Source organism: the organism of the source record quoted next, unplaced genomic scaffold, assembly GCF_019419815.1.
Source record: "Pyrus x bretschneideri cultivar Hongxiangsu unplaced genomic scaffold, Pyrus_bretschneideri_v1 Contig1, whole genome shotgun sequence".
NCBI classification, from domain to species: Eukaryota; Viridiplantae; Streptophyta; class Magnoliopsida; order Rosales; family Rosaceae; genus Pyrus; species Pyrus x bretschneideri.
In genome coordinates, this window is record NW_025999390.1 from 322,935 (window position 1) to 349,357 (window position 26,423).

The following is a 26,423-nucleotide window of genomic DNA, read 5'->3' on the forward strand; positions in this document are numbered from 1 at the left end:
ATGGGCCATACCAATCAAGAAATTCCTCCCATGGTCCAACTGACTCATCTTCAACGTCCTTTTTTATGGATTGTCTGTCCTTCCATTTCTATATTCTTCTTATGTCTTTTTGTTTGTGTAGTCACGGTTAAACCACGTCAACATTTTATATTTCTATTACTTTTTGTTTTATTATTTTTATTAAAAAATTAATATAAAATATTAACGTAGTTTAACCGTGACTACACATCGCAAGAAAATATGAAAAGAGTATGAAAATGGAAGGGCAGACAATCCACCTCCCTTTAAAGACCCCCTCCTTTTTGTCACTCTAGTTATCAGTAGTGTATAACGAGGGGATTATGCGTCATGCGGCGAGTTATTTTCATTTTCTTTAGAGCTAAAATATTTTTAAACTAAACATTTTGGTTAAATATTTTCCCGTCTACTTATTAACGTATTTGTTTGCCGCTTTTATTTCATACATAAAATAGTGGGGATTGGTAGGTAAAAAGTAGACGAATAAAAGGATAAATGCCTTTAAAAATTTATACAGCAAGTCTCTTACTATTTTGTGCAAAACGTTAGACCGGCCAACAAAAGAAAAGATCAGTCACTTGTTCTTAATTAAATGTGTAATTAAAGAAAGAAATACAAGGAGAAGACTATTTAGTACTACTGTCTAGTAATATTCTTTTTCACTTGTAAGTGAGAGATCTTAGGTTGATTCTCGTTAAAGTCGAATTCAAACGACGTTATTACTAGCTGGCATTTTTTATCAGGCTAAACTCATTTTCTTCCTTTAGGTATAAATAATATCGTTTATTTAAAAAAATAATAATAATACAAGGAGAAGGTCAGAGGAATTACTCCAACATGTAATAATAATAATAATAATAATACAATGAGTCCTTGACCCAACCGTGACTCCGAGAGTTTCTCCACAACTTCTTGAGTCTTGACCCAACTTCTAAAACAAAAAAGACTCAACCAATTGACTAATTCAAAGAACATAAACTTGGCTTTGAATTTAACTCTCATATCCTATACTTCTAAACTTGGCTTATATAAAATAAAAAAAAATTCCGAACGCTTTATTGACTTGGGATAATAAAACCTAAGAAATAAAGTGATGATTAACTATACGAGGGAGCACAATAGGAAACAATAGTCGGAGTAGACCCCAACACTCAAAAGCTCTAAAGTTTGGAAGGCATTCGAGCATTAGCATCAGCAGCAGCAATGTCAATGACAAATCGGTACCTAACGTCGTTCTTTGCAACACGGTCCAATGCCTCATTGATTTTGTCCGGCGTTGTAAGTTCAATGTCGCACGTTATGTTGTGTTGCCCACATAAATTCATCATCTCCCTTGTCTCACTAATTCCTCCTATCACACTTCCCTTCACTGCTCTCTTTCCTGTGTTTACGTGCACATCAATTCATTAATTGCAGTGTCATTGTATGCATATATTCATTATTTTCTACAAAAATTGGAAATTAATAATCGTGTTTTGTTTAGTATGTACCAAATATAAGAGGAAATGAAGGCAATTCAAATGGCTGGTCCGGTGCACCCACAACCACCATAGTTCCATTCACTTTGAGCAGTTCTAAGATGGACCCAAGCGAGTGCTTAGCGGACACTGTATTTAATATGAAGTCGAGTGTCCTCTTCCCTTTCTGCAGTCATCATCATTAACTTTAATTAATCCTTAATTAATTTATTCTAAAAGTTTACATTGGGAAAAACAAAAAACAACACAGATTGACGTAAAACCTGCAGTTGTTGAGGATCAGTGCTGACGAGGAAGTCGTCGGCACCCAAATGCTCTTTAGCCTCTTTCTCTTTGGCTGGAGAGGTGCTGATGACAGTTACATGGTGACCAAAGGCTTTCCCAAACTTCACTGCTACGTGTCCCAGACCTCCGAGGCCAACCACTCCGATCTTCTTCCCCGTTGTTTTGTGGAGCTTGTGGTCTTTCATGGGGGTAAACACCGTCACCCCCGCGCACAAAAGCGGCGCTGTTGCATCCAACGGCAGATTCTCTGGTATGTGTACCACGTACCTTTATTGTAATACGTTCACATTACTGAATTGTTAATGACATCACCAACTCTTTGTATACATGTTAATTAATCAACGACTTATAGTTAAACAAATTTAATTTGATCTGCTCAGTTGGCGATGCTAGAGACCAAATTATTAAGCACGCTGAAAAAAATAAGGTTAAAGTTTAGGATTTGAGCTATTTTCCATCGGCAATTGCCAATTAGTTTAAGGGTTTATTCTGGTATTTAAGATGGTTTACGCAAATAAAATCAAAAGGCCACATATGATCATCCAGATAAAATTATTCACATGTTAAAGTCTCGTGTCGATGAGTTAAAGAAGTTTTGCATGAACTTATAACGATTCTCTGTTATGCTTTACCTACACCCCCAAAAACCTTATTGCAAAGTCAGATGCCCAGCTTTTCGATCTACAACTTTTGCAAAAACGACAACCAGGAAGCGCATCAAAGCTCTGACAGAGAGGATCGGGGTGTTTATTTCTATCTAACTTGGTGAAGCACACCCCAACTTTTGAAGGTAGTAGGTTCGGAAATAGAGATAAAAATAGACAAGATAATTAAACTTTGGTGATTAATATGCCTACCGAGTTTTTAAGAACATCAGTTAGTTACCTGTGATCTGCGACCAACATCTTGGAGTAGCCACCGTAGGTGATACTGCCGTCCCAGAAGATGCCGTTGTATGTAAACTGGAGCTGGTCGCAGTAGTTCTCTTGGGAGGATTTGCAGAACTCACACTTCAAACATGTCGCCGCCAAACACCCAACCCCGACTCTGTCTCCTTCCTTGAACTCCTTCACGTTGCTCCCAACTTTCGTTATCAGCCCTGTAATCTCATGCCTATATATAGTACCACCATATATACACGGAGTGTCACATTAACATGTCTATTAACGTTGATGTCGCAATAGTTCTCTTGAGAGAGATATGTATTATTAGTTACCCGGGAACTACGGGATACATGGTCATGCCCCAGTCATTCTTAGCAAAGTGGAGATCAGTGTGGCATATCCCACAGTACAGGACCTTTATAGGTCACATCGTTGATCCCATTTTCTCTGTATTTGTATAGCGTTTTGAAGATTAGTTGAACAACAATCGAATTAAAGAAGAAAATGAAGGTTATATAATTGTAATTATTATGCATATGTGTATATATGTACCTTCGTTTGAAGACGAAAGGAGTAACCTTGCCGGAGGGATCGTGAGCTGCCCACCCAGAAACTGTCTGTGTGTGATTTGGAGTCGTCTGAGCCATGACTAGCTATTAGAGTCAGATTGGCCTTTGGTCTTGGGATGCAGAAACTCACTCGGCACAACTCAATATATATAACAGTCCCACGCGACCCATGATCATGAGTCGCATGACTGGTAAATAATTCATCATTTGTGAATAACACAAAGTTCTAGGAAATGACACCCGCAGGTGCTATATCATTTCCTACTACGAGTTGACTTGACTCAACGGCTTCCCACCCTCTAAAAAGATTGACTATTAATATGCGGTTGGTGACAACAATATCATATAGTGCGAGCAACCTTACTTTTTTTTTATTGGTCCGGAGCAAACCTAACTTTTCAATGTGAATTGAGCTTATTTTTCACAACCATGACGTGTTTTGTTTTTTATATCATCGAAGATGCTTGTGTTTTATTTATTTATTTAGCATTCGTGTTTTTATTTAAAAAACGTAATTTTTGTTTAATTTTGTATGTGTTATGAAATTAACTATTTTAGAGAGAGTCGGGACATGATTGGTTAGAGAAGAGAGAAAATGAGAAGGGCTTGAGAAGTTCTTCTCATGCTTTATGTCTTTATTTATACTAATCATAATGAATTTTACTTGTTCTACAAATAATACAAATCATCAAGGAAATGATCTTCTAAATCCTGTAAAATACTTTATACTTATACAATCACATTTATTTTAGTATTTACAACAGGATAGAACTTTTTGTATTATTAATCTCTTGCAGCAGGCTTGGAGATCCCCGGAAGACACGAGTCCAAACGCCATGTTGAATGCGCGCTCTGACACTACACTACGTAGTTGCTAGCTGGGCAGGTGAATCTTCGTCAGGATATTAAATTGAATATTGAAAAGTTTATTGAGCTAGATTGTAAAATTATATATCAAAGCCCGTAACATTTGGTGGAATTTAGTATGTTAAAGCCCACATTTAGAAAAGTTTTGATGTCAAATAAGCCCAATAAATCCCAGATCAATGTTTCTTTATTTCTTTTTTCATTTATATTTTTTGTTTTTCTCTTGTCTGTGTATTTGTCGTTATTGACAAGCTGGACAGATTATAAATTTGAAAGAGAAACCAACTCCAATAATATAAATATTAATCAACATGATTAGACAGAAATTAAAATAAATTGCAATATTAGGGAACAAACCATTTATCCTTTTACCAAAAGGTACTGATGGATTTTCTTTTTGAATTTTTTTTTATTTCTATAAAAAACCAAGAAGAAGAAAAAGTGGTCTCCCAAATTTAAGTAGGTTAAGTATGAGTGTAAATAGAGAATTCATAGTTAATATATTTTCTTACATCATCAATGTAAATATATTGTTGTATAATTTTTTTTTTTTTTAAATTTTTCATAACCTAACCTAAAAAGAGAATAACTCACCACCTAACCTAAAAATATAGCTTACGAAAAAAAAAAAATGGATTTCCTCATCTTAAAAGGTTTAGGAGAAGTTGGCACAATCCAACTCAAATACCTCCGCTAATACCAAAATCACACAGCCGAGGTTAAAACAGTAATTGTAGACTCAGAAAGAAGGACGGATATAAAACGTAATAGAATAAACCGAAAGTGGGTCTTCAGTAATTGCGAGTGGTATCATAAGAAAACCTGTTAGATTTAGCTTTGTAGGCACCAGTTTCCTTCGAGTTCTGAGAGAGAGAGAAAGCAGAGAGGAGAGGGAGAGAGAGGGAGGAGCACGGCGGAGAGTCACGTCGTTGGTTCTGAGTGTCGACGGTTGTTTGTGCTTTGCACGTGCAAGATCCGTTTTAGTCTATCGAAATCCTGCATTCCGCAATTTCTAATTTCTTGAACCCAAAAACAATTCCTAAATCCTCTCTTTTGAGTCTTTGCCAATCATCTTTTGTGAACTGATTAATTAATCAATTGTTTTTGTTTTGTTGTCTGATTAATTTATTGATTCCTTGTAAACTGATTAGTTTATATCCGTGCTTATAAATTGATCAGAGTTTTGTTTTTACTGCTGCAAACCCTAATTTGGAATGGCCATGGCTGCCGATTCTTCTGTCAATCACCACTCTCCGCGTGGCCCTGAATTTTCCACCGATGGTGGCGGCGGCGTTGTCGATAAGAGAAGTAGTTTACCCTCTCCATGGGCGAAAGTTGTCCGAGGAGGTGAACTAGAGGCCGTCCAATCTCCGCCGTCCTTATCCTCATCGTTGTCCTCATTGGGCAACTTGGCAGTGGAGCAAACCCCTTTTTCAGATGGGTCCCAATCCTCCAAAGCTGCTCGTTCTTCGCCGCCTCCGCATACGCCGGATGGTTTTTCAGCTGCTGACAGCCCCAATGGCCATAACAGCAATGCCGGTCGGCCAAAGAAGCCGGCTTGGAACAAGCCCTCCAACAGCGTAGTTGAGGTTAGTCCTGTAACAGTAATGGATGCTTCTTCTTGGCCTGCTTTATCCGAGTCGGCTAGGGCTTCACCTAAATTACCAGTTGATCCCTCTCCAAAGACTGTCTCCGAAACAATTGTCAACCAAGAATCAGTTCCTGTTTCCCAGGTTTGTTCACTATCACCTTCGTTTTTCCTTTTTTTTATTTGTTTTGCTGCAGAAAAATATTAAGAAAAGGGAAAGAATGAATTGTTTAAAATTTGGATAACCATTAATCAATTACTTACCTAATTAATCCAAACAGTTGTGCGGATTTTTGTTTCGTCAGGTGCCAAATTGACGAAATAACTTTAGATTCAGAAAGCTACTAACACATTATCCTGCATTTTCTCTCAAACCAGTGTAAAAGTTATCATATTTTCCTGAGTGGGAGATTATTCTAACTTTTTAAGAACTGATAGTCATTCTCTATGCACGATTGATCTTGTGTGTGGTTGATAGGGACCTGTTATAGCACATTCACCCAACTCCAAAAGACATCCTGCTAATAGTGCAAATCAGAATTCCACATCAAATCATGCACCAGCTCGGCAAAGATCAATTAAGCGTGGTGGCAGTGGCAACAATGGGGGTGGGCATGCACATAGTGGTTTCGGACACCCTGTCACCCCGCCACCACCACCACCATTCCCTGTTTTCCCTATTCTACCTAATGGGTATGGCAATCTGGTACCAGCAATACCAGATCCTTCTCCACGAGATCCTTCATTCCGGGGCAGCAATTGGGATGCTAGACCAGTTGGTGGCTTTGTGCCGCAACCACACCCAGTAAATGACCATCGGAATTCTCGTAGGGGAAATTTTGGACCGCGCCCACGTGGAGATGGTCACTACCACAATAATCACGGAGGCAAACGTGACCAGGATCGTGGAAACTATATGCATCCCAGGGATGTTCACATGCATCAGCATAGAGCCCCTCCAATGGGCCTTGTAAGGCCATTACCACCAAATAATGCTGCATTCCCGCCCCAGCCTGCAAGACCCTTTGCAAGCCCCATGGGTTTTCCTGGTGAGTATACTATTTTAATACAGTTTTTTTTTATTTTTTATTTTTTATATGTTTGGAAGTATAACTTATGTCTCTGTTCTTTCCAGAGTTTGTGTATATCCCTACATTGCCTTTGGAGCCCATTCGAGGCATGCCACCGTTCATTTCTCAACCACCACATCCTGCAATGTTTTATCCTGTTGCAGAATCTCCTCTACCTTCATTGATAATCAACCAAATAGATTATTACTTCAGGTACATTAATTCCCATGCTTCATTGATTCACAATTTGTAAGCTGTATGAACTAATTCCTCAGTATCTTGAGAATTAACTTCCCAAGTTGTTTTCTTTGTTACTACAGTGATGCTAATTTAATAAAAGATGACTTTCTACGGTCCAACATGGATGCTCAGGGTTGGATTCCTATATCTCTAATAGCAAGCTTTCCTCGGGTATGTTATATATGTTGTTCTTTATGTTTTTTATTTTTGGTAACTTGGGTATGTTATTTATGATTGATTAAGCACATTTTACTCTCTTTGGGACATATATTATCGCTATAGTTCTCTATGTATAACATGATGAAACATCTAAATTTTCAAAAGACGTTTTAGTCTATAAAGTTAAAAACTGACTTCTCATTGAGCGACAATGATTAATTGTTTGTAATATGTTCATGATATGTTACACATGATTTCGGAATAAAAGCTTCACCAAGTTAGGTATTATAACAAACATTACACAAGTTGCATAACATTTATAGTTCTCTCTTAAGGTGCTTGAATGGCAAAATGTTTTTCCTTAATCTAAAGTCTCAACCTTTAGCTTTTCTGTTCATTGCCTTCCATCTTGTGAAGTTTACATTCAGATGATTCTCTGCCTGAATCCATGCCATTATAAATTTGTATGACAGGAATAAATTAGGATTATTTGTTTTCATGGTATTTTTGTTCCCGTGAAGATTTGATATTTGCTAGGAAATGATTTTATTGAATGGAGAGAATCCTGTAGGCGGAGAACACGGTGATTGGTACTTTCTAAATGAATGGGGAATATGTAGAAACAAAAAATAACTGAAAACACACAGAAAATTAGAGCCTATGCGACTTTTAGTTTGAAACCCCCAGGAGCATACGTATCTCCATTGAGCTTATTTATTCGATGCTAATGCTTTCCTTGTCATCTTTGGCTACTTCAGTCAACTTTTGTTTCTTAAAAAAAGTTATCCTTGTCCCTTTTAAGTATCATTCATCCTCACTCGATGTTTTATTATTGTAGGTCAAGAGTTTGACAACCAATATCCAATTAATACTCGATTCCTTAAGAGCTTCCAGTATTGTTGAAGTACAGGTGAATTCCTTTTATATTTGCTGTTTTATTAAACATGCATTGCATTTTTAAAAACATATCCCACTGAAGAAAACTGATATATGTTTAGATTGTGAAATGAGTTATCTTCTGCCTTGTTGCTAAAAGGAAAAGATGACCTTTTGGCTCATTATAATGCCGACCAAATGAAACGACTTACATTAGGAACCAGTATTTTTTTGTAAGGAAACTATGACAATTGTGCTGCCAGTTTGTTGTTTTGGTCTAACACTTATGATTGTGGCAGGATGATAAGGTGAGGAGGCGTAATGAATGGACCAAATGGATATCAACTGCTGGTCAGCTTCCAGCTGAGTCAGGTTCACCATCCACACTATCCTCCAGTGTATTAAGTGATAACACACTTGCAAATTCTTTTGGAAAGATGACTGTGGAAGTACCTAGCCAAAATAGTATGGCATGTAAGCCAGATCCAAACTCTGTGGCTATTCCAGAGAGTTGTTCAACCGAGTCAACTAGCCAATCACAACTTCCTAATGGGGATGTTACTCAAACCGATCATTGAAGTCGAAGTAGATGTTTATCACTAAAAGGATTCAAGCAAAATCACGGAGACAAAGTGCACTTGCAATTTTGAAGGGTTTGCTAAGGTAATGGGGGAAGGGAGGTAGCTGTATAGCCTGTACCGAGGGCATGCAAATTCTTTTCTTTATAAATCTGTTACTTTGCTTAGTTTTGGCATGTTTTTGAGGCTAGTACAGGAAACAAATAAGAAAATAATGATAAATTATTCTTCGATTGAGAAGAAGAAAGAGAAGAAGATGAAGAGAATCGAGCAAAGGAGAATCTGGAGGTCATTGGTTTGTATAGTTTGGATTTGGTGTGAATGTTTGTGGGTTTATTTTTTGGCACGTCAAGAAAAGAGCTTAGTTTGAGATGTTATGTTTCTCGCTAAGAGCTTAGTTTGAGCTGCAGTGCACTCTGTGTTTGTTTTCCACCAAAGGATGGTTAGACCTTTTGCTTGAATTTTCACAATTTTGTACTCCACTTTATGTAACTTTTGCCCATCTTTATTTCTTTTCTTCTCCTTTTAAGTTTATTTCTTGTCAGATAAGTATGTTTCAGATTCTATCATATATGCACTTGAGTATTCATAATCATATATGTTGTTTCAGGTCCTTTTTCAAGATTTCTCAAATCATAAATGTGAGATACAAATGTTGGGTAATGAAAATTGACTTTTTCCTAGAGAGCAACTTTCATGGAAGTTTCATCGTCATATGGCGTCCTAATCGAATAATGCAATTTCACATAAAGAGAAACTTGCACATGACATTGCGTTTTAGGACCGTGAAACCACAGTAGTGGTGAAACACTTCCATTTAAGTCCTTCCTCAGTTCCTGGTTAGGGATCCATGTCGCGTTCTCATTACTGGTTAAACTTTTGGGATCCTTTTCCTTTTTAATTTTTTAAACACACCATGAACTTGAAGGCTGAGGCTTTCTAACACATCTGGATCCAATTGCATTCAAAATCTATGCATTTGTATATCATGGTTTGCAATTGTGCATAAACATTTGGTACCTGACTGGCACCAACATTACTATCTCGATTCGAGGAGCGTTGTATGTTATTTAAAGACTGAAAACCCTCCTCAGTCCTCAACTCAAAAGAAGCAGATGAATGGAAAATTAACGAAATATCGATGTCATATAACAATAGCATATCGATACTAGAAAAAGATTATTTAAGTCAGAAGTATTTTCGTCAAGGAGGGCTAGTGATAATTAGATTTTAAAAGGAGGACTGTTTTGGATTGTAATTCAAGCCAATTTCCATAGAAAAAGTACGTGATGATTCTTTTTGGAGTCACGACAACAACTTCCATGTATAAAAGTTCTCCCCACGAAAGAAAAGTGGGCCAACATGCCATTGAAGTTAGCCGTCAAATAGAAGACACTGAGAGAGAGAGAGAGAGAGAGAGAGAGAGAGAGCTTTGTTGAAGTATTCTACCTTCCTCCTCTGCATATAAAGGTATCCTTCCACTGCCCTAAATTTTCCGGCTTCATCCATCGTCACCCCACGAGTGATTCTATAAAACATGATTTCCACAACCACAAGTAGCTGTAGCACAAAGTCCATGGAAGATGTTTGGAAAGACATCAGCCTGGCGTCTCTTTCTCGAAACGCCAGCGACAACACCACCACCTCCACTCACCACCCCACTGCCGCTGCTTTTCGGGGCATCATGTTTCAAGATTTCTTGGCTTCTACTAGTACTACTTCCTCCAACATCGACCCACCACCACCCGCTGCCGCTACTACTGTTCTGCGCTTGAATTGTGGGACTCGATCTGATCTTCAACAGCATTTACTTGAAACCACTAGTACTACTATCACTGGTCCTCCTCTATTGAAACCAAATTCAATTACTGGTCCTACTAGTACCAGTGTTACTACTACTACTAGGCCTAATTCTTTGAATAATCCCTCTTCAGTCTTCCCTTCTTGCTGCAAGAAAAGGGCTCTAGATGATCATGATCAAAATCGCGAGGATCATCACAACTCCACTAATGGCGGCCGCCATAAGCGCATGATGAAGAATCGAGAGTCCGCTGCTCGCTCCAGAGCCCGAAAGCAGGAACCTTTCTGTCCATCTATTTCATTACTGATCGTGTGCTCTTACACTACTACTTTTGTTTTGTTTGGTTCGTGAATATGTAGCATACTTTTGGAATTTGGATGCAGGCTTATATAAATGAGTTGGAGCTTGAAATTGCACGGCTGCGGGAGGAGAATGCCAGGCTCAAGAGACGGCTGCAAGCAAAGACGAAGATCAATTCAGTATGTTTTAGCTTTCCTTTTAGCGTAGATTATCACTCGTATATATAAAAAATAAATAAATAAACAGACTGATTGGTTTTTCTGTGATTGCCGTCCTACTTGGCTGCCCCTACCCTTGCTCAGCAGCTGCTTCCAAAAAGGCAAACCCTGTTCAGAACTTCAACAGCTCCATTTTGATCAGTTAAGGCAACCTCAAACTGCATGAAACAACCATCCCTTCCCTCCTATATGTAAAATGTTATACTTTTCTTTTCTCTTTCATTGGCCTCCACCTTAACCTTATCCTTATCGGAAGAAATTAAAATAGTGCTATTGAAAATGCGAATCCAATGTCGGAAGTTAAGGACTTTGCATGTAAGTTAGACTACTACTTCATATTACTAATTGATTTTACAGTGAAACCTTAACTTCCTAGACGTTTCAATAAGCTCAACTTCTCATATGTTATTATTTTCTTTATCGCCTTGTGTTTGTAGCATTATTCTTGTGCGATCGAGGGAGAGGGAGGAGTGGGTAGGGAACAGGTAAAATGCATGCTTCCAAACGAAAGCCATTTGCCAAACATTGGTTAATCTATAAAAAGGATGGTCGCCCTTTAACGTTAATACTAGATGGGACATGTTTGGCTAATAATTAATGTCATCGTATTTCCTAACCTTATCTCTCTCTTTCTCTCTCTCTCTCTCTCTCAAACTTATTCTGTCTTCTTCAACTGAAATATTTTTCTAGTTTCTATGGCAACTTTTGGAGTTTTGCTCGGTATTTTTATGTATGTCCTGCAAAATCCATGCATCGCACTAAATCAATGGTTTTACAGGTTACATTAGACACTTAAAACGGTATATAGAATTTCATATTTATACAAATTATATGATGTAAATAACGGTAAACTTTTGAAATGGTGTTACACAACTCAATATTGAGTCATATAACAATATTTTTGAGCGTTCATATACTGTAAAACACCCCACATTTGTTACATTATGAAATGTCTATGTACTATGTGTTATTAAATAGATCAACGGACATAGCTTGTAGCTAGCTAGTGCATTTGTTACATTATTATCATTCTTTTACAATGCATGCTTAATCAAATTACGTCATAGTTAGGTATCAAATTAATCATAAATATATATTGTTATTGTCATTCATGACCATGAGAATTGAAAAACCTCTTTATGAAGACAAATATAACTAATCAAAGACTCATTGTTCGCTTGTTATATTAGTTTACTTGTGATGTAAATTAATATATCGTGACATAAAATAACGTAAATATAGTACGCTTATCCATTATCATCTCAAGAAAATTGTTAATATAATAAAATCACCAAGTTGGTTCAATTATAAAACAATTTTTGTTTGCTTCATTGACAGTTCACACTCACACTTCACTAACATGTAATTATAATATTCTCTGTAATCAACTCTCTGGACTGAAGGGTTGTGGGAATACAATTTTTAAGTTTGATGTGGTAGAGGGATCAGGGCGATGCAGGTCAATTTGGTGAAATGCTTTTGCAAATTGCAATTACTTAATTATTGATGAAGAGATAAGCATACCACTCTTGCCAAATTGCAATTAATTAATTATCAAACGCAATATCCCTAATTATAAAAGCACAGAGAACGGTCTGGACTCTGGTGGTTTGATTTTTCACTTTTTGAAAAAATTATGGATAAGGGTGGAAGAAATGATGTGTTTTACTTTTAATTTTTGAAGTATGTTAATAAAAAATTAAATTCACCTCTTATATTTTTGAGCTGAACCAAATGGTGATTTGCTGCCTGGGTCGATGTCAGAGTTCATGTACGGCAATCGTGACCTGTGGGGATTGCATCATCACAAAGTCCATGGACCAGGCCCATTTGGATTAGATGGATCGCTTTTCAGCGCACAATGAGGGTTTTGGACTCTATAGTTTTCAATTTGGGCCGACTCCCTACGCAAGGTAGTGGCCCGCCCAGTTGCGGTAGTCGAGCCGTTTTTCTTCTTGCTTTACCCTGAAATAAAGCAAAAATTACCCATAACTAAATTGTCATCAAAATTCAAAACCCCAAAAAAGTCAGTTCAATGTTCACCCAAAAAAAAAAAAGTCAGCTCAAAATTTCTGCCTCTATTTTATGTATGATTTCTATTATTGATTGACACGTATTAAATTTGTTTCATGTTCTGCTACACGAAAGAAACGGTGGGCTTCCATGGTGAAGCCAAGCCAATCCAAACTTGCTAAAACCTACCCGTAATGTAATCACTATTAAACTAAACGTCATAATTCATCTCTTTCACTTTTCTCTTAAGTATTGAGTTTGACGTGGTTTTTTCCAAATGCGATGTTATCAAAGGCTTACATGTGAAAATGCTGTTCTGTAAGTTGTGCTCTACTACGCTAAAATTTAGTCTCCTTGGTTTAAAAATTTCTCTTTGTTATACGTGTTTATAAATATAATTACTGTATTTGTATTTAATGTGCATACATGGAAGACCCAATTTTTTTAGAAAATTAGAAGAGAAAATCATTATAAATTTGGATCGCAACAGTAAGTTTGTGGCAGCTGCAAGTTCCGGACAAAGTTACTAATCACATTCTTTCCTTTCTTGCTATTAAGTTATAACAGACCTCACTCGTTTCGGCTGTGTGTCCAAAGGCTAAACCTAATTGGGTTTTTTAATGGGAGTTTAAATAAAACACTCCCGGTACTGTTCACTTTTAACAAAAAACCACATTTATAACTTTTTCTGATACTATTCACCATACCTTTAAAAATGACTTTTCGTTAGTTTTCCTTTTATTAATTGGATTGGATAAATTAAAATTTTATTGGCATTATTTTCTGTTTGAAATTTACAGTCGAATTGATTTGGTTTTTGATTGTTGCCCTTCCTGCAGTGTTGTAGGTAATTTAGTTTGCAAAGTATATCCTTGGGCATGCTTGCTCTTAAGGAGACCGCACGCAAACGAGGAACTGTTAGAAAGTGAATAGAATAAAGTTTTTGTCAGATGTAGGATCATCAAGGTTGTTTTCCATTAAAATTGCGTTAATGGAATTCTTGCTAAGATTTAAGCAAGTTAATTGCACACTATTACGAGAAAACTAACCCTTATGGAGGGATTCCATCCACTAATGCAAAATTTAAGGCTAACTAATGTGGCTCATCATTATTTAGCTATTGCGTTTGCTTTTCTGATTGTTGGTCAAACGTATAGAACTAATTTGGAGATTAGGCACAACATAAAAAAATATTTTAGAAACTCATATTCCTCAGGAGCCATTGGGGGTGCGGAGAGAAGAAGGTAAGTTGATGATGAATTGTGTGTGTATACAAGAACGAAAGCGATTTCCATTAAAATTGATACCACAAAGGCGTTGGAGTTGAGCACAAAGTGCCGCACTGAGACGCAACTTCGTATCTTGGCTGCTGCAAAATCCTTAATAATACCACTTGAAGTGGAACACTTAACGCCATTTTGCCTTATCTTTGGGCCCTTGGCTTCATAATTATGCACTTATGCTGGAAGTGGTTTCATTACAAACACTTGAACGTACTTCATGATTAAGTATCTATCCACGTGCTTCTTCAATAAACACTTCTATAAGATTATAACTTAGAAATACATTTTCATTTTTAAAAGAAAATTTTAAACATGCCTCTCTTTTTGGAAACATTTTATTATTATTATTATTATTATTATTATTATTTGTTGATGCACAAAATCGGCGAGGACTTTGGTACAACAGAAAGTGTCAAGTTTGTGACCTTCGCTAGATTGCTCTGGGCATTAGTGTGGATAAGTATGTAAATGAATAGAGATAGGGAAGCAAACAACACAAGATGTACGTGGTTCACCCAGATTGACTACGTCCACGGAGTAGAGGAGTTCTTATTAGTTGTGAAGGGTTTACACAAATACATAGGTTCAAGCTCTCTTTTAGTGAGTTCTAGTGAATAGTTTAGTACAAATGACATTAGAGATTATTGTGGGAGAATGATCCCCTTTTATAAAAGAAAGTTTCTAACTTTGTTCTGACATTGACACGTGTCGTGTTGTGATTGGCCTCTGATATCTACACGTGTTGCGCTATGATTAGCCTCTGATACCGACACGCGTCGCGTTGTGATTGGCCTCCTGGTTGAAGGAAAAATCTTGTGTGTCATTGACGGTATACTGTTGACCGGTGCTCAGTAGTTTCGGGATTGATTAAGTATGGTACAAACATTATTATTATTATTAGCATGTAATTCTTAATCTAAGAAGAGTACAAATTTTGAGGTTCATGGAGTTAAAAAATAAAGAAGAAAATAAAAGAAAGAATAGCTAGAACGATGGGAGTTCTACTAGTATAATTAGAGAAACAAAAAAAAAATGGAAAATTGGAAATAGTAGTGGGAGTACGTAGTGGAGCACTATTGAGTATATGAAGCATCGAGTATGTGACAAGTTTTGATGAGATCGAGAGTAATCACTGACAAGCTTTGAGGAAGGCTGCAGTTATTCTGTAAATATAACTCATAAAGGTGGGAATGGGGTTTTCTCTAAATAACCAGTAATCATTTCGATTGCAGATTGATGTCAATGCTCAAACATGTAAATATAGCATAAAGTATAGACCACAACCACTATACATGCTTATCTCGCACGCACCACAAACGTGCATTCAAACCACCTTCCTAATTTTGTTTGTATTTTCAATTTTGAGAGAGAAGGATTTATATGCATCCTATCAATATTACTTTCGCGTTTTAGGTCAGTAGTATAATATAATGTATAAGTTTATTTTCACATGATATTCTGTTATTTATTTTGAGATATTTTAAGTCATTATTGAAATTTTAGAGATAGTCTAGTGTGTTACTACTAATCACACCGATACTATCTCAACTTAATCACTTACATAGATCGACATTACAAAAAGCATCAATATAGTTGGCAGTAAAACCATCCAATTTAAAGGGGATTTAATCGTAAGGTTTGTAACAGGGGCATTTGCTTCAACCTTCTTGCTTGTATAGTCAAAGTAATCACGGATTAAAGGTGGTATAGTTAATGAGGCTGTCAACCAATGACTCGAAAGGCACATGGAAAGAGTCCATAGCTAAATAGAGCACTCAAATCAGTTCAAAACGCACTTTTCCATTTAAGAATACTTTAGCCTTGCACCCCACAAAATATCATTACAAAAGTGTGACCGTGTGTGAGTCAGCGCACAGATTCTGGATTAAGCAAGTCCACTGATAAATCTGATACAAATATTCGACCAAAAAAAGATAATATATGCCAAATTTCTTCAATCCTACTATGCAAGAAATTAGCCTTACCATTCAACGGGCATGTGCATATATAATTGGATCATTGTTCAGTTGAGTTGTTTACACATAACCTGTTACCAAAATTTATGCTTAGATTGCTAACAACAGTCAAATGGCAACGGCGTGCTCTGTAAACTATTCTAATTAAATTAGATATTTATTATAATGCATGAAATAATACACTACATAACTTGTATTATCGGTTTCTATAAAATTTCTCAAATTAGAGTTACAAATACTACTACCAATACCATCACCACTGTACCGGCCTCCACCACCCAGATATCCAATTAATCCAATATAGATGAACGATATGGCAATTAATGGAAATCAGATTATAAAATTAAGCAAGATAAGAGCGCAATAATTTGATTAGTATGGGTGGGTTTAGAGTCTAGGTTCTAGAGATATATCCTACTAATCCCACTATTAACTTGAATCTTTCCTCTTCACCACTTAAGTACGTAATCCTCCTCCTGTCACCTGTTATCTTCTATGTATGTATGTGTGTGTGTGTGTGTGTGTGTGTGACACCAGTGAATTAGCTACCCAGGTACAAAAACAATCTCTTAGCTAGCTAGGTTAGCAGTGCGAAGTGCAAGAACAAGAGAGAGATCAAAATGCGCATGAAAAACATCTCCATTTTCACGTCTTTCTGTACTTTTCTCGTGCTCCTGATCATCGTCTCGTTTCATGTACAAACCAAAGCAGCTGATGGTGATGATCAGAATGCCGGGAGATGGAGTCAGAGCGACCGCGTTTATATCGTGTACATGGGTTCCGCAGCAGCCTCATCAACAAGTAGTGACGATCTTTCTTCCTTAAAGGATGATCATGCTCAGCTTCTCAGCTCTGTCAGAACACGGTCGGTAATTCTATTTATATTTTTAAGTATAATCAGGCTGTCGATTTAATCATGTACACGTACGTGTAACATGAAGATGAAGATATGACATAGTTGGAACTAATATGATTAACGTGTCTGTCTATCTACTAATTAAATAGGTTATCCTACTAAGTCGTAACTAGTTAAGCTGTTCGCCCTTCCTAAACTTTACTACTTTATTCTTTCGTTAAAATTTTGATTTCATATGTTTATTGTAAGAGGAAATTACTTGAAGTTGAAAGTTGACTAGTAAGGGTTATATTTGTGGGTGCAGGAAACCAAATGCAGTGGTGTACACTTACAAGCATGGTTTCTCAGGGTTTGCGGGTCGTCTCTCGAACGAAGAGGCGCGATCCATTGCTGAAAAACGTGGAGTTGTATCAGTTTTTCCCGATCCCTTATTGAAACTCCACACTACTCATTCCTGGGATTTCCTCAAGTATCAAACTGCTTTAAAAATCGACTCAAATCTTAACTCAAAAACCACGGACAGAGTTTCATCAGTTACCACCGATGGAACTGACACCATTATCGGTATTTTGGACACAGGTAACAAAATTGAGATTGTCCTTACGTTAAAATTGGAACAATACAGAGAAAATTAGCATGTTCCACGCGCAAGAATGACACACATGAATTGACTTAAGGTTCGCAGGTGATTAATAACGAAACCAAAAATTGAATCTAGGTATATGGCCAGAGTCGGAGAGTTTCAATGACAAAGATACGGGTCCGGTTCCGTCACGGTGGAAAGGAACGTGCATGAAATCCCATGATTTCAATTCCTCCAACTGTAATAGGTAATTTACTAATCATGATTTAAATGTGTTACGAAAATTGATATATTTCGTGAAATTATAGGTACTAAACAATATGTTATTTTTGCGATGAACGATCAGGAAGTTGATAGGAGCAAGGTTTTATATAAGAGCATCCCCAGCGTGGGGTTTTGCTCGGGGGACGGGGTCCAAAACAATGGCCCGAGGGTCGGTGGCGTCGGTCCAGCGTGGGGGAGCCCGGTGGATGGGGGAGGCCCGAGCTCAGGGCCCGTGAGGGATTGCCAGCCCTTGAGCCCGAGGTGGGGGTGACGCAAGGCTGACGCCAGGGTGGCGTCAGCGCATTATTTAATTTTTTTTGTGTCAGGCGCGTGCACCCCACCCGTGCGTGGGGGCGCGTCGCCGACACAAAAATCAGAAAAAAAAGAATCCGTCAGTTACGGTTGGGAAGCCACGTGGCTTCCCACGGTGCGTTAGATCTTAACGGTCACTTAATGTGGACCGTTAGATCTCAACGGTAAAAAAAAAAAAAAAAGTCAGATTTAATATCCACCGTTCGATCTGAGATCAACGGTGGATATTAAAATGCTTTATAAATTAAAAAATAAATGAAAAAATAGTTTTAAAAATCTGAAAAGTTACCGTTGTGACACGTGGCACAATCTGGAGTGTTGGAATTCAAATTTTTTTATATCCAACGGCAGAGATTAATTAATTGAATAAAAATTTAAAAAAAATTGTAAAAAATTCAAAAAAATATCTAAAAAATCTGAAAAAAATTGTAAAAAAAATTGTTTTTACTTTTCTATAAATACCTTCTCATTATCATCAAAGATTGTGAACAGATTATGACACGTGGCATGCCGTCATTCGTTAAAAATCTGATGGAAATCTATCCTCAAAGATTGTGAACCGATTATGACACGTGGCGCGACGTGATTGGTTAATAATCTTATCAGAAATCCATCACCAATAATTGTATTATTTTGTATTATTTAATAATACTTCGGATAATGACACGTGGCGCAACGAGAACGATTAAAAATCTTATCCGATATTACAATTAAAATTATTTTGTATTAATTTTATAAATAAAAAAATACTAATTTTATTGCCTATTGCCAAGGCTATTGAAGTGTAACGGAGGAGATGCAAATTCTATTGCCAGGGCTACTTACTGTTCATTAAGGACAATTACTGTTCATTAGGTGGATTGAATAGTGTATTGCCAGGAGAGGGCTCCAACGCTGGAGTTGCTCTAACACTTCTGAATCTGATGGCACAACAGAGATTGATTCACCAAGGGATACAGATTGATTCACCAAGGGATACACTGGGACACGGCAACCACGTGGCAGGAACAGTAGCAGGGACCGCTGTACCAGGTGCGTCCTACTACGGCGTAGCAGCTGGGACTGCCATAGGAGGCTCCCCGGGTTCAAGGATCGCCATGTACAAGGTATGCTCGTATGGAGGTTGTCCCGGCTCCGACATTTTAGCTGCCCTTGACGACGTGATTGCGGACGGGGTAGACGTTCTATCCCTCTCGCTTGGTTCAGCCAGTTGGTCTGCGCCGGAGTTGAGCAATGACCCCATTACGATCGGAGCGTTCCATGCGGTGGAGCTGGGGATTGCCGTGGCCTGCTCCGCCGGGAATGGTGGCCCTTACCCTGAAACCGTTGTGAACGTGGCACCTTGGATTTTGACAGTTGGCGCCACCACCATTGACCGAGATTTTGAGTCTGATGTGGTGTTGGGAGGGGGCAAGGTGATCAAGGGGAGAGGCATAAATTTTTCCAAACTCGAAAAATTGCCCGTGTACTCGTTGGTTTATGCTCTGTCTGCCGGCACACATGACGCTAATGAACTTAGTGCAAGGTAGCAATGCGATTTCCGGCTCCATCCCTAAAATTTCTGATTGGATATCTGTGATTCTCCGATCACATTGCTTCATGTACAGTTTTCAGAAACTGCGAAGTAAATTCCATGGAGGCAGAAAAGATCAAAGGGAAGGTTGTTCTGTGTGACACCAGCGGTGATTCTTCGAGGAATGGCCAGATTGACACAGTGAAGAGTCTGGGCGGAGCAGGTGTCATTTTTCAAGTAGAACATCCGGGGGGTAGCTGCAGGTACATACGTAGCACTTCTGGCAACCGTCATCAGTGTTAAGGACGGTCAAGAAATCCTCTCCTATATCAACTCAACCAGGTAACCCTAACTCAAAACCAAGCCAAATTTAACTTCATCAATTGGACCTTCATCTCAAAATTAATCGATTACTTATTTGTCAAGAAACCCAGTTGCAACCATCTTACCAACAGTGACGGTGACCAAGTATAAACCAGCGCCCATCGTCGTAAATTTTTCAGCCGGAGGACCTGCATCCGGCACAAGGAACATTCTCAAGGCAAGCAAGCTGGCTTCTCATTTCCGATGCCTAATTTTCCAAGAAAAGAGAATACGAATATTTCTAAAGTAGTTCGTCTGTCGCTCTAGAAGGAAAGGATCCGCCGCAATTCAATATCCTCTCGGGGACTTCCATGGCATGCCCCCATGTTTCGGGTGTAGCGGCCACTGTCAAATCTCAAAATCCAACATGGAGTCCCTCTGCGATCAGATCAGCGATCATCACCACAGGTCGAGATTCTTATTTCACAGCATGTTTTACTTCTGAGCTCGGAAGTTTAAATGCAACTTTCTTTCTTTGCAGCATCTCAAACAAACAATCTGGGAATCCCATTTACCACAGAGAAAAATTCTTCAGCCACGCCGTACGACTATGGCGCAGGGGAAGTGACGACAACCGGACCCTGACAACCAGGGCTGGTTTACGAAACCGAAACCGTTGACTACTTGAACTACCTGTGCTACTATGGCTACGACTTATCGAAAATTAAAACCATCTCAAGAACTGTTCCCAAAGAATTTTCTTGCCCCAAGGACTCCAATGCTGATTACATATCCAACGTCAACTACCCTTCAATAGCAATTTCCAACTTTAATGGAAAAGAGAGCAAGAACGTAACCAGGAAGGTTACGAATGTTGCAGGAGATGGCGAACGGTTTTCAGCGCTACTGTGGATGCACCTAGCGGTCTAACTGTGAAAGTGATTCCTGAAAAGCTGCAATTTTCCAAGAACAACCAGAAGTTGAGTTACCTAGTGGTTTTCTCTCCCAAGGAAGATATGTTTGGGTCTGTAACATGGACAAACGGAAAGTACAAAGTCTGAAGTCCTTTCGTTACAGACATTTGAAAACTGAGAGGAAGTATTTCAATAAATCAAGTTATAACTATCATCGCTTTGTGTTGCCTCTGCAATAAACATCTGACCTAATAATCTAGCAAACACGACGAAGCTACGGACAAAGTAAAACCCGCAAACACCTGCTAAATGAAATGCTAACACAAAATAAAACCCCGACCTGCTAATCAAATGCAACACCACAAGAAACCAAGAGATTGGCATGTCATGAAATAACTCCAAAGGATTTCAATGAAAACTTAAGCTGACCTCCACAGTCAATTTGGAAGGGGAAGCCCCTGCCTACAACAGAAGCCAATCTTTATTTCAATCATTCATCTTCCCTAATCACCACATCCGACTCACTATGGTTTCATCACAATCCGGCCTTACCAATGCCAGTTTCCAATATATTGGAAAAGACTACAATCTCTACACATAAATTAAAATGCAATGATTTGGGTAAAATCAAAGAGGCCATATCAAATCGGAAATTCATTCTGCCTAAACAATCAATCAAATCAGAAGACAAGAACGAAAAATAGAGTAAGAACCACATTTTAAATATATTATCATAACAAAAGAGAACCACTTAACATCACAGTTTGCAGGTCTAGAAGAGCTAGAAGTGAGGTGGAAGTAAATAATAGTCGTAAAGGACTTCACTAAGTCACAAAACGTTTCAGATAACAGATAGAAACTAAGTCACAAAACGCTTCAGATAACAGATAGAAACAGCACTCCACAACCACAGCTCATAAAAGAGTTCATCTCCAGGCCCTTCACTCAAAAGCCCATTGGTTCTCCCTGCGAACCTCCTCCTCTTCCTCGGGAGTAAAGTCGTTCTTAATGTTGAACGTCTTGCGAATCTCCTCAGGTGTTTTTCCCTTGATCATGTCCGCCACTGTTTGGCAAGTCAGGTCCAGCAAGCTCTTTATGTTCAAATAATTCGCAGCCTATAAACAACACAACTCGATACCATGTTTTCTCAATTAGTTTTACTACCAACAGAATACAGAAATACATAATAGTACAAAGAAACATACATTGGGTGCTTTCATAAAATCTTTTGCTAGGGCCTAGAGACAAGTAAAAATTATTAAAAATCCAAGCGCTTCAGAAGCACTTCCTCACACCCAGAAGCACTTCTAAATTTTTTCTGCCAAACTGGCCCGCTGTAATCTAGTGGTCATCAAGTGATTAGTAAATATATAAGCACGAATCATAATTAAAAAATATTTAATACTAAGACAAACAAATTCACGAATTTGTTCCCCTAAAAGTTTCTAAAAACGTCAATCAGAAATCAGATAATCAGAAACCCTAAAGTAATAAAGCAGTAAAGTAATCGAACTGCAACAGCAGAATCGAAAAAGGAGGAAAAAAGAAGCAGACCAGGATGAGATCGAAAAGCGTGGCCTGGTCGACCTTGACGAATTCGGCGTCCCAAGCCTTGAGGTCTTCATCAACGGCGGGGCGTTCTTCGGGCTTAGCGGCCTCGACGTGCTTCCGGCAGTACTCGATGACCTTCGCCAAGATCTTGCTGGTGACGTTGGGCAGAGGGATCCCGTTGTCGGCACAATCGTCCTCCACCATGTGCTTTATCGTCTGAGACTCCAAAGCCACCGCCTCGTCCACCTCAAAAGTCTCCCCGTCCGAGCTCTTCAGAGTTATCTTCCTCTCCGACGACATCGTTTGGATTGCTGCCTTCACCTGAAAACCCGAGCGAGAGAGATGATATTGGGATTTGATAGAGAATTGGAGAATTTGGAGGACAAACAAAACAAAGTAATTTTATAAGAAGCCCGACACCTAGCTTCTTATTCTAATAATATTTTAATTTAATAATTTAGTAATTTTATAAAAGCCATATATGTTTTGATGGCCTACAACGGGATCGGAATAGTTTTACGATAAAATAATGAGAGTTTTAACGAAAAACCTGCAGTTCATTTTAACGAAAAATCATATTTTTACATTAAAAAGTTAAACCGGGTACTATTCACTTTACCTTTTATTTTGTCCTTATCGTTAAAACTCAAAGTTTTCAAGTTATTTTCATTAGTTTTCCTTAAAATAATTCTCACTCTCATTTTTTTTTTTGATAACTTTATCGAAAAGCTCATGTCTCGTTTACTTTAACGAAAAGTCATATTTTTACACAAAAAGTCAATCCTAGTACTATTTACTTTACTCTTTATTTTGTTCTTATCGTTAAAACTCAAAGTTTTCAAGTCATTTTCATTAGGTTTTTTTTTTTTTGGGTGAAGAATAGAGATTACAACCCAAAGATAACAACAAAACAACAGCGAAACGAGTCCAAGAGACTCTGGCAGAATCATCAATGAGAGCTGATTTAATTCAAACATGAGGCTTATCAAATACAAGACCACCAATATCTATGTTATAACTTCAATTGGCCAACTGATCCATCACAATATTTTTTTTTCTCTGTAAATGTGATTCAATTCACACAATATGAAGATCAGAAGCACCCTTATCAATAGCAAGCTGTAAACCAAATCAAATGATGTGCATTATTGACTATTTGAAAATGTTGTCAGCTCTATAATACATAACACGTATGTGGCGTTAATTTTAAACATAACGTGTAATAGAGTTCTTGTCATGTGAGTTTTTAGCACAAATTGAACATTTAATTGAAGGCGTTATTTTTAAACGTAACATGTAATAGAGTTCTTGTCATGGGAGTTTTTAGCACAAATTGAATGTTTAATTGAAGGTTCAACAAATCAAAATGTTCGGATGGTAAAATTTCCGGAAGATGAAGTCAAATATCCCATTTAAACCTATTGCCCATCCAACTGAATCTTCCGAATCATCAGCAACGGTCAGAGCCCATTCTATATGTTTGGGATTCGACTGCTTCATCTCAATCCAACCCCCAAGCTTTGTGAACTCATCAAGTTCTGATTCCAACATTAGAGCAACAGATCCAGTTGACCGATTGTCCTGCGAGTTTGTTCCTAGGGGTGGAACAAGGGCTTCAATCATTGTCTCGGGGGATTTGCGAGGCACCAAACTGCTAAAAGGAATTGTAATAGCTCCAATTCTATGCTCCCCACATTCACTTGATAACTTAGGTATTTGGTGCAGACCCAGAAGCGACAGCTTTGTTTCTCTAGGAAGTTGATAGACAATTTGCCCAAAGGTGCTTAAGCAGCGCCCAACTCTACCTGAACTCGGTTGCGTTGCTAGTACGGAAACAAACTGAGCCAAGGAAGCGACAACATTTGATTTTTTTCACCATTAAGCCAATTGCACTGCCATTGTGTTGATTTAGAAGAGGTGGCCCAAATGATGAACGATCAGTAAGGCCCTTCCCCTGTCATGAGAAAAGAAAATCATCTCTGATTTACTAAAATCCATAACAAGACCGATATAACACCAAAATATGTAAAATTTACAGGCATGATTGCCACAAAATAAACACTCTTACCAATGATATGGTGACCCTAGCTGATTCTCAAAGTAAACTTAAAGAACCGAAAAGATCACGGACGAGGATAAACACCGAGTAAGCCATATGCAAATTATATAAGCGTTAAATGTTCTGTAAGCAAACAGATACAATCGTTAGGTAGATATTACTTTGTGAGTCATGACCTTAATACTATCAAATAAGCACCTGAAAAGCATTCCAATTTCCACTGGTGCAAACATATATCAGAAAGAAAAGGAAAAGGAATACTGGAAACAATCTAGGAAACCATTGACATCAATGCGTGTAATACCTGGTGAGAAGGACTAGTAAGAACCACAACATCCCTGCACTGAGCTCCCACTGGAATTGCAATTGCAGACAACCAGTTGCTAACATATAGGAAGCTTTTGCTAGAGAAAGTGGGCATTCTGAAAGATCAGAAAGCCTACTCTTGTGCTTTTGGCCGGCCACGAATTCTGCAACAAGCGTATCATTCTCCCTAACAGTAGTTTCAAAAACAAACCTCGAATCAATCTCAGTTCTCATTCCGGCTCGAGTAAGAGCATCAGAGCTGTGATCAACCTCATCCTCACTATTAAGCACAAGTAAGAATGCCCCCAAGAGATCAACCTCATCCTCATGTAAGTGTTTAATAGCTTAGTGCTTTATTTGTCATCTATATAATCTGAATAAAAGCTTGTTTCGGAATGCTTCTGGAATTGCCAAAAGTGCTTTCAATTCATATAATCAAACTGCTTTTAGCAGTGCTTAGCAGCAAAAACTAAAAATGCTTCTGGGTTATAGAGGCACTTATAAGTGCATTCCGGAGAAGCACCTGCCAGGCTGCCAGACTTGAATTTTGAATTTCTTCCAATAAGAGCACTTGTAGCAGAACATTCCCCAAAATTTCTCACCATGGGTGCTCTAGTATTTTAAATCAAATTACTATCAGCTTCGCTTAAGGTTGGTTATTAAATAATTAAATCTGATTAAGCAAACAGCAAAACAAATTAAAACATAAAAATACATGTGACAAAAAAGGAAGGAGCATTTTCGGAAATACCGGATGTCGGCGAGCTGAAGGCTGAGGGCGGCCATGGACGAGGCTGTCGAACAATTCCTGGGTCGATTTCGTGAAACCTCGTATCTTGTCTGAACAAAAGCTACAGGTTCCATTTTAGAAACCTTACCAACACCTACTGACCCAGACAACGAAGGATTACTGGAAGCGATTTTTCGGAAACTCCGAGGGTTTTTTACGTACATAAACCGCTGGAATTTCAAAATCCAGACTCAACGCGAGAGCAGCAAGCCGGCAAGTATTTGGTCCACTGAACTTACTTCTTTTCTCATTTTGCTTCGTTCGTCTTCTTTTTCTTTTTGCTTAAAATATAAACACTGGTCCTGGTCCATGCCACGCTGGTTTTCCTTTGGTCCGAGTTGAAAAGTTAGCTTTTTATGTTTAATAATTTTAAGAAAATTAGGTAAAATGACCGTAACTCAAATCTTAATGGTTGAATTAGTCAAAATCAGATATCGACAGCATAGTAAAAATTAATAAGTTCAGCAGCTGAGATTTTCAAATATATAATTTCGGAGAATTTCTTATAATTTTAAGCATAACAGAAAAATACTATGTTGACTTATCAACAAGGAAACAGCACAAAATAAATATCACTCGCTAAGAATCAATTAGAACGTGAAAAGTGGTTAGCTGATGGGTCATTTTTCTCAAACAACACAAACTCTATGTATTTATATAAAACTTATAATTGTCGAGATTCTGATACTAAATTGCTATAGAAGAAGTTCTCAATATTCCCTTTATAATCATTGTTTTGATGACTCAAATTCAATACCCTTTTGTTTTA

At 38.0% G+C, this 26,423-nt stretch overlaps 5 protein-coding genes and 2 pseudogenes across 8 annotated transcripts; 4 read left to right on the plus strand and 3 right to left on the minus strand.

The window, feature by feature from the left end:
- Positions 1-870: 870 nt before the first annotated feature.
- LOC103927518 (probable cinnamyl alcohol dehydrogenase 6) lies at positions 871-3,380 on the minus strand. The gene is given in 7 exon segments (XM_009336454.3): positions 871-1,399; positions 1,509-1,662; positions 1,760-2,048; positions 2,667-2,894; positions 2,998-3,086; positions 3,088-3,112; positions 3,218-3,380. Coding segments are annotated over 7 exon segments (1,101 nt in total). The 5' UTR covers positions 3,313-3,380; the 3' UTR covers positions 871-1,178.
- A 1,498-nt stretch (positions 3,381-4,878) lies between these two features.
- LOC103927511 (la-related protein 1C) lies at positions 4,879-9,141 on the plus strand. Its single transcript, XM_009336441.3, has 6 exons — positions 4,879-5,834; positions 6,168-6,738; positions 6,825-6,972; positions 7,080-7,170; positions 7,997-8,068; positions 8,334-9,141. Exons 1-6 carry the CDS (start codon positions 5,316-5,318, stop codon positions 8,610-8,612), a joined length of 1,680 nt encoding a protein of 559 aa, XP_009334716.2. The 5' UTR covers positions 4,879-5,315; the 3' UTR covers positions 8,613-9,141.
- Positions 9,142-10,129: 988 nt separating this feature from the next.
- LOC125477093 (bZIP transcription factor 27-like) lies at positions 10,130-11,293 on the plus strand. 3 transcript variants are annotated; one of them, XM_048583969.1, is made up of 3 exons: positions 10,130-10,450; positions 10,547-10,689; positions 10,797-11,293. In XM_048583969.1, exons 1-3 carry the CDS (start codon positions 10,150-10,152, stop codon positions 10,938-10,940), a joined length of 588 nt encoding a protein of 195 aa, XP_048439926.1. In that variant the 5' UTR covers positions 10,130-10,149; the 3' UTR covers positions 10,941-11,293. The 3 variants fall into 3 exon arrangements, with proteins under 3 accessions (XP_048439926.1, XP_048439978.1, XP_048439897.1); XM_048584021.1 differs by having other exon boundaries at positions 10,130-10,435; XM_048583940.1 differs by having other exon boundaries at positions 10,130-10,689.
- A 6,344-nt stretch (positions 11,294-17,637) lies between these two features.
- LOC125480215 lies at positions 17,638-17,750 on the plus strand (annotated as a pseudogene).
- Positions 17,751-19,085: 1,335 nt separating this feature from the next.
- LOC125473876 lies at positions 19,086-21,842 on the plus strand (annotated as a pseudogene).
- On the minus strand, positions 21,650-22,841 carry LOC103927489 (SKP1-like protein 1B). The gene is made up of 2 exons (XM_009336419.3): positions 22,503-22,841; positions 21,650-22,063 (listed from the first exon to the last, which is right to left on the minus strand). Exons 1-2 carry the CDS (start codon positions 22,797-22,799, stop codon positions 21,890-21,892), a joined length of 471 nt encoding a protein of 156 aa, XP_009334694.1. The 5' UTR covers positions 22,800-22,841; the 3' UTR covers positions 21,650-21,889.
- Positions 22,842-23,611: 770 nt separating this feature from the next.
- LOC103929219 lies at positions 23,612-25,941 on the minus strand. 2 transcript variants are annotated; one of them, XR_007258336.1, is made up of 3 exons: positions 25,616-25,941; positions 24,863-25,476; positions 23,612-24,453 (listed from the first exon to the last, which is right to left on the minus strand). XR_007258336.1 is itself a non-coding variant. In XM_048584083.1 (3 exons), exons 1-3 carry the CDS (start codon positions 25,816-25,818, stop codon positions 24,408-24,410), a joined length of 438 nt encoding a protein of 145 aa, XP_048440040.1. In that variant the 5' UTR covers positions 25,819-25,936; the 3' UTR covers positions 23,612-24,407. The 2 variants fall into 2 exon arrangements, 1 of the variants encoding a protein (XP_048440040.1); XM_048584083.1 differs by having other exon boundaries at positions 24,863-25,051; positions 25,616-25,936.
- Positions 25,942-26,423: the final 482 nt, after the last annotated feature.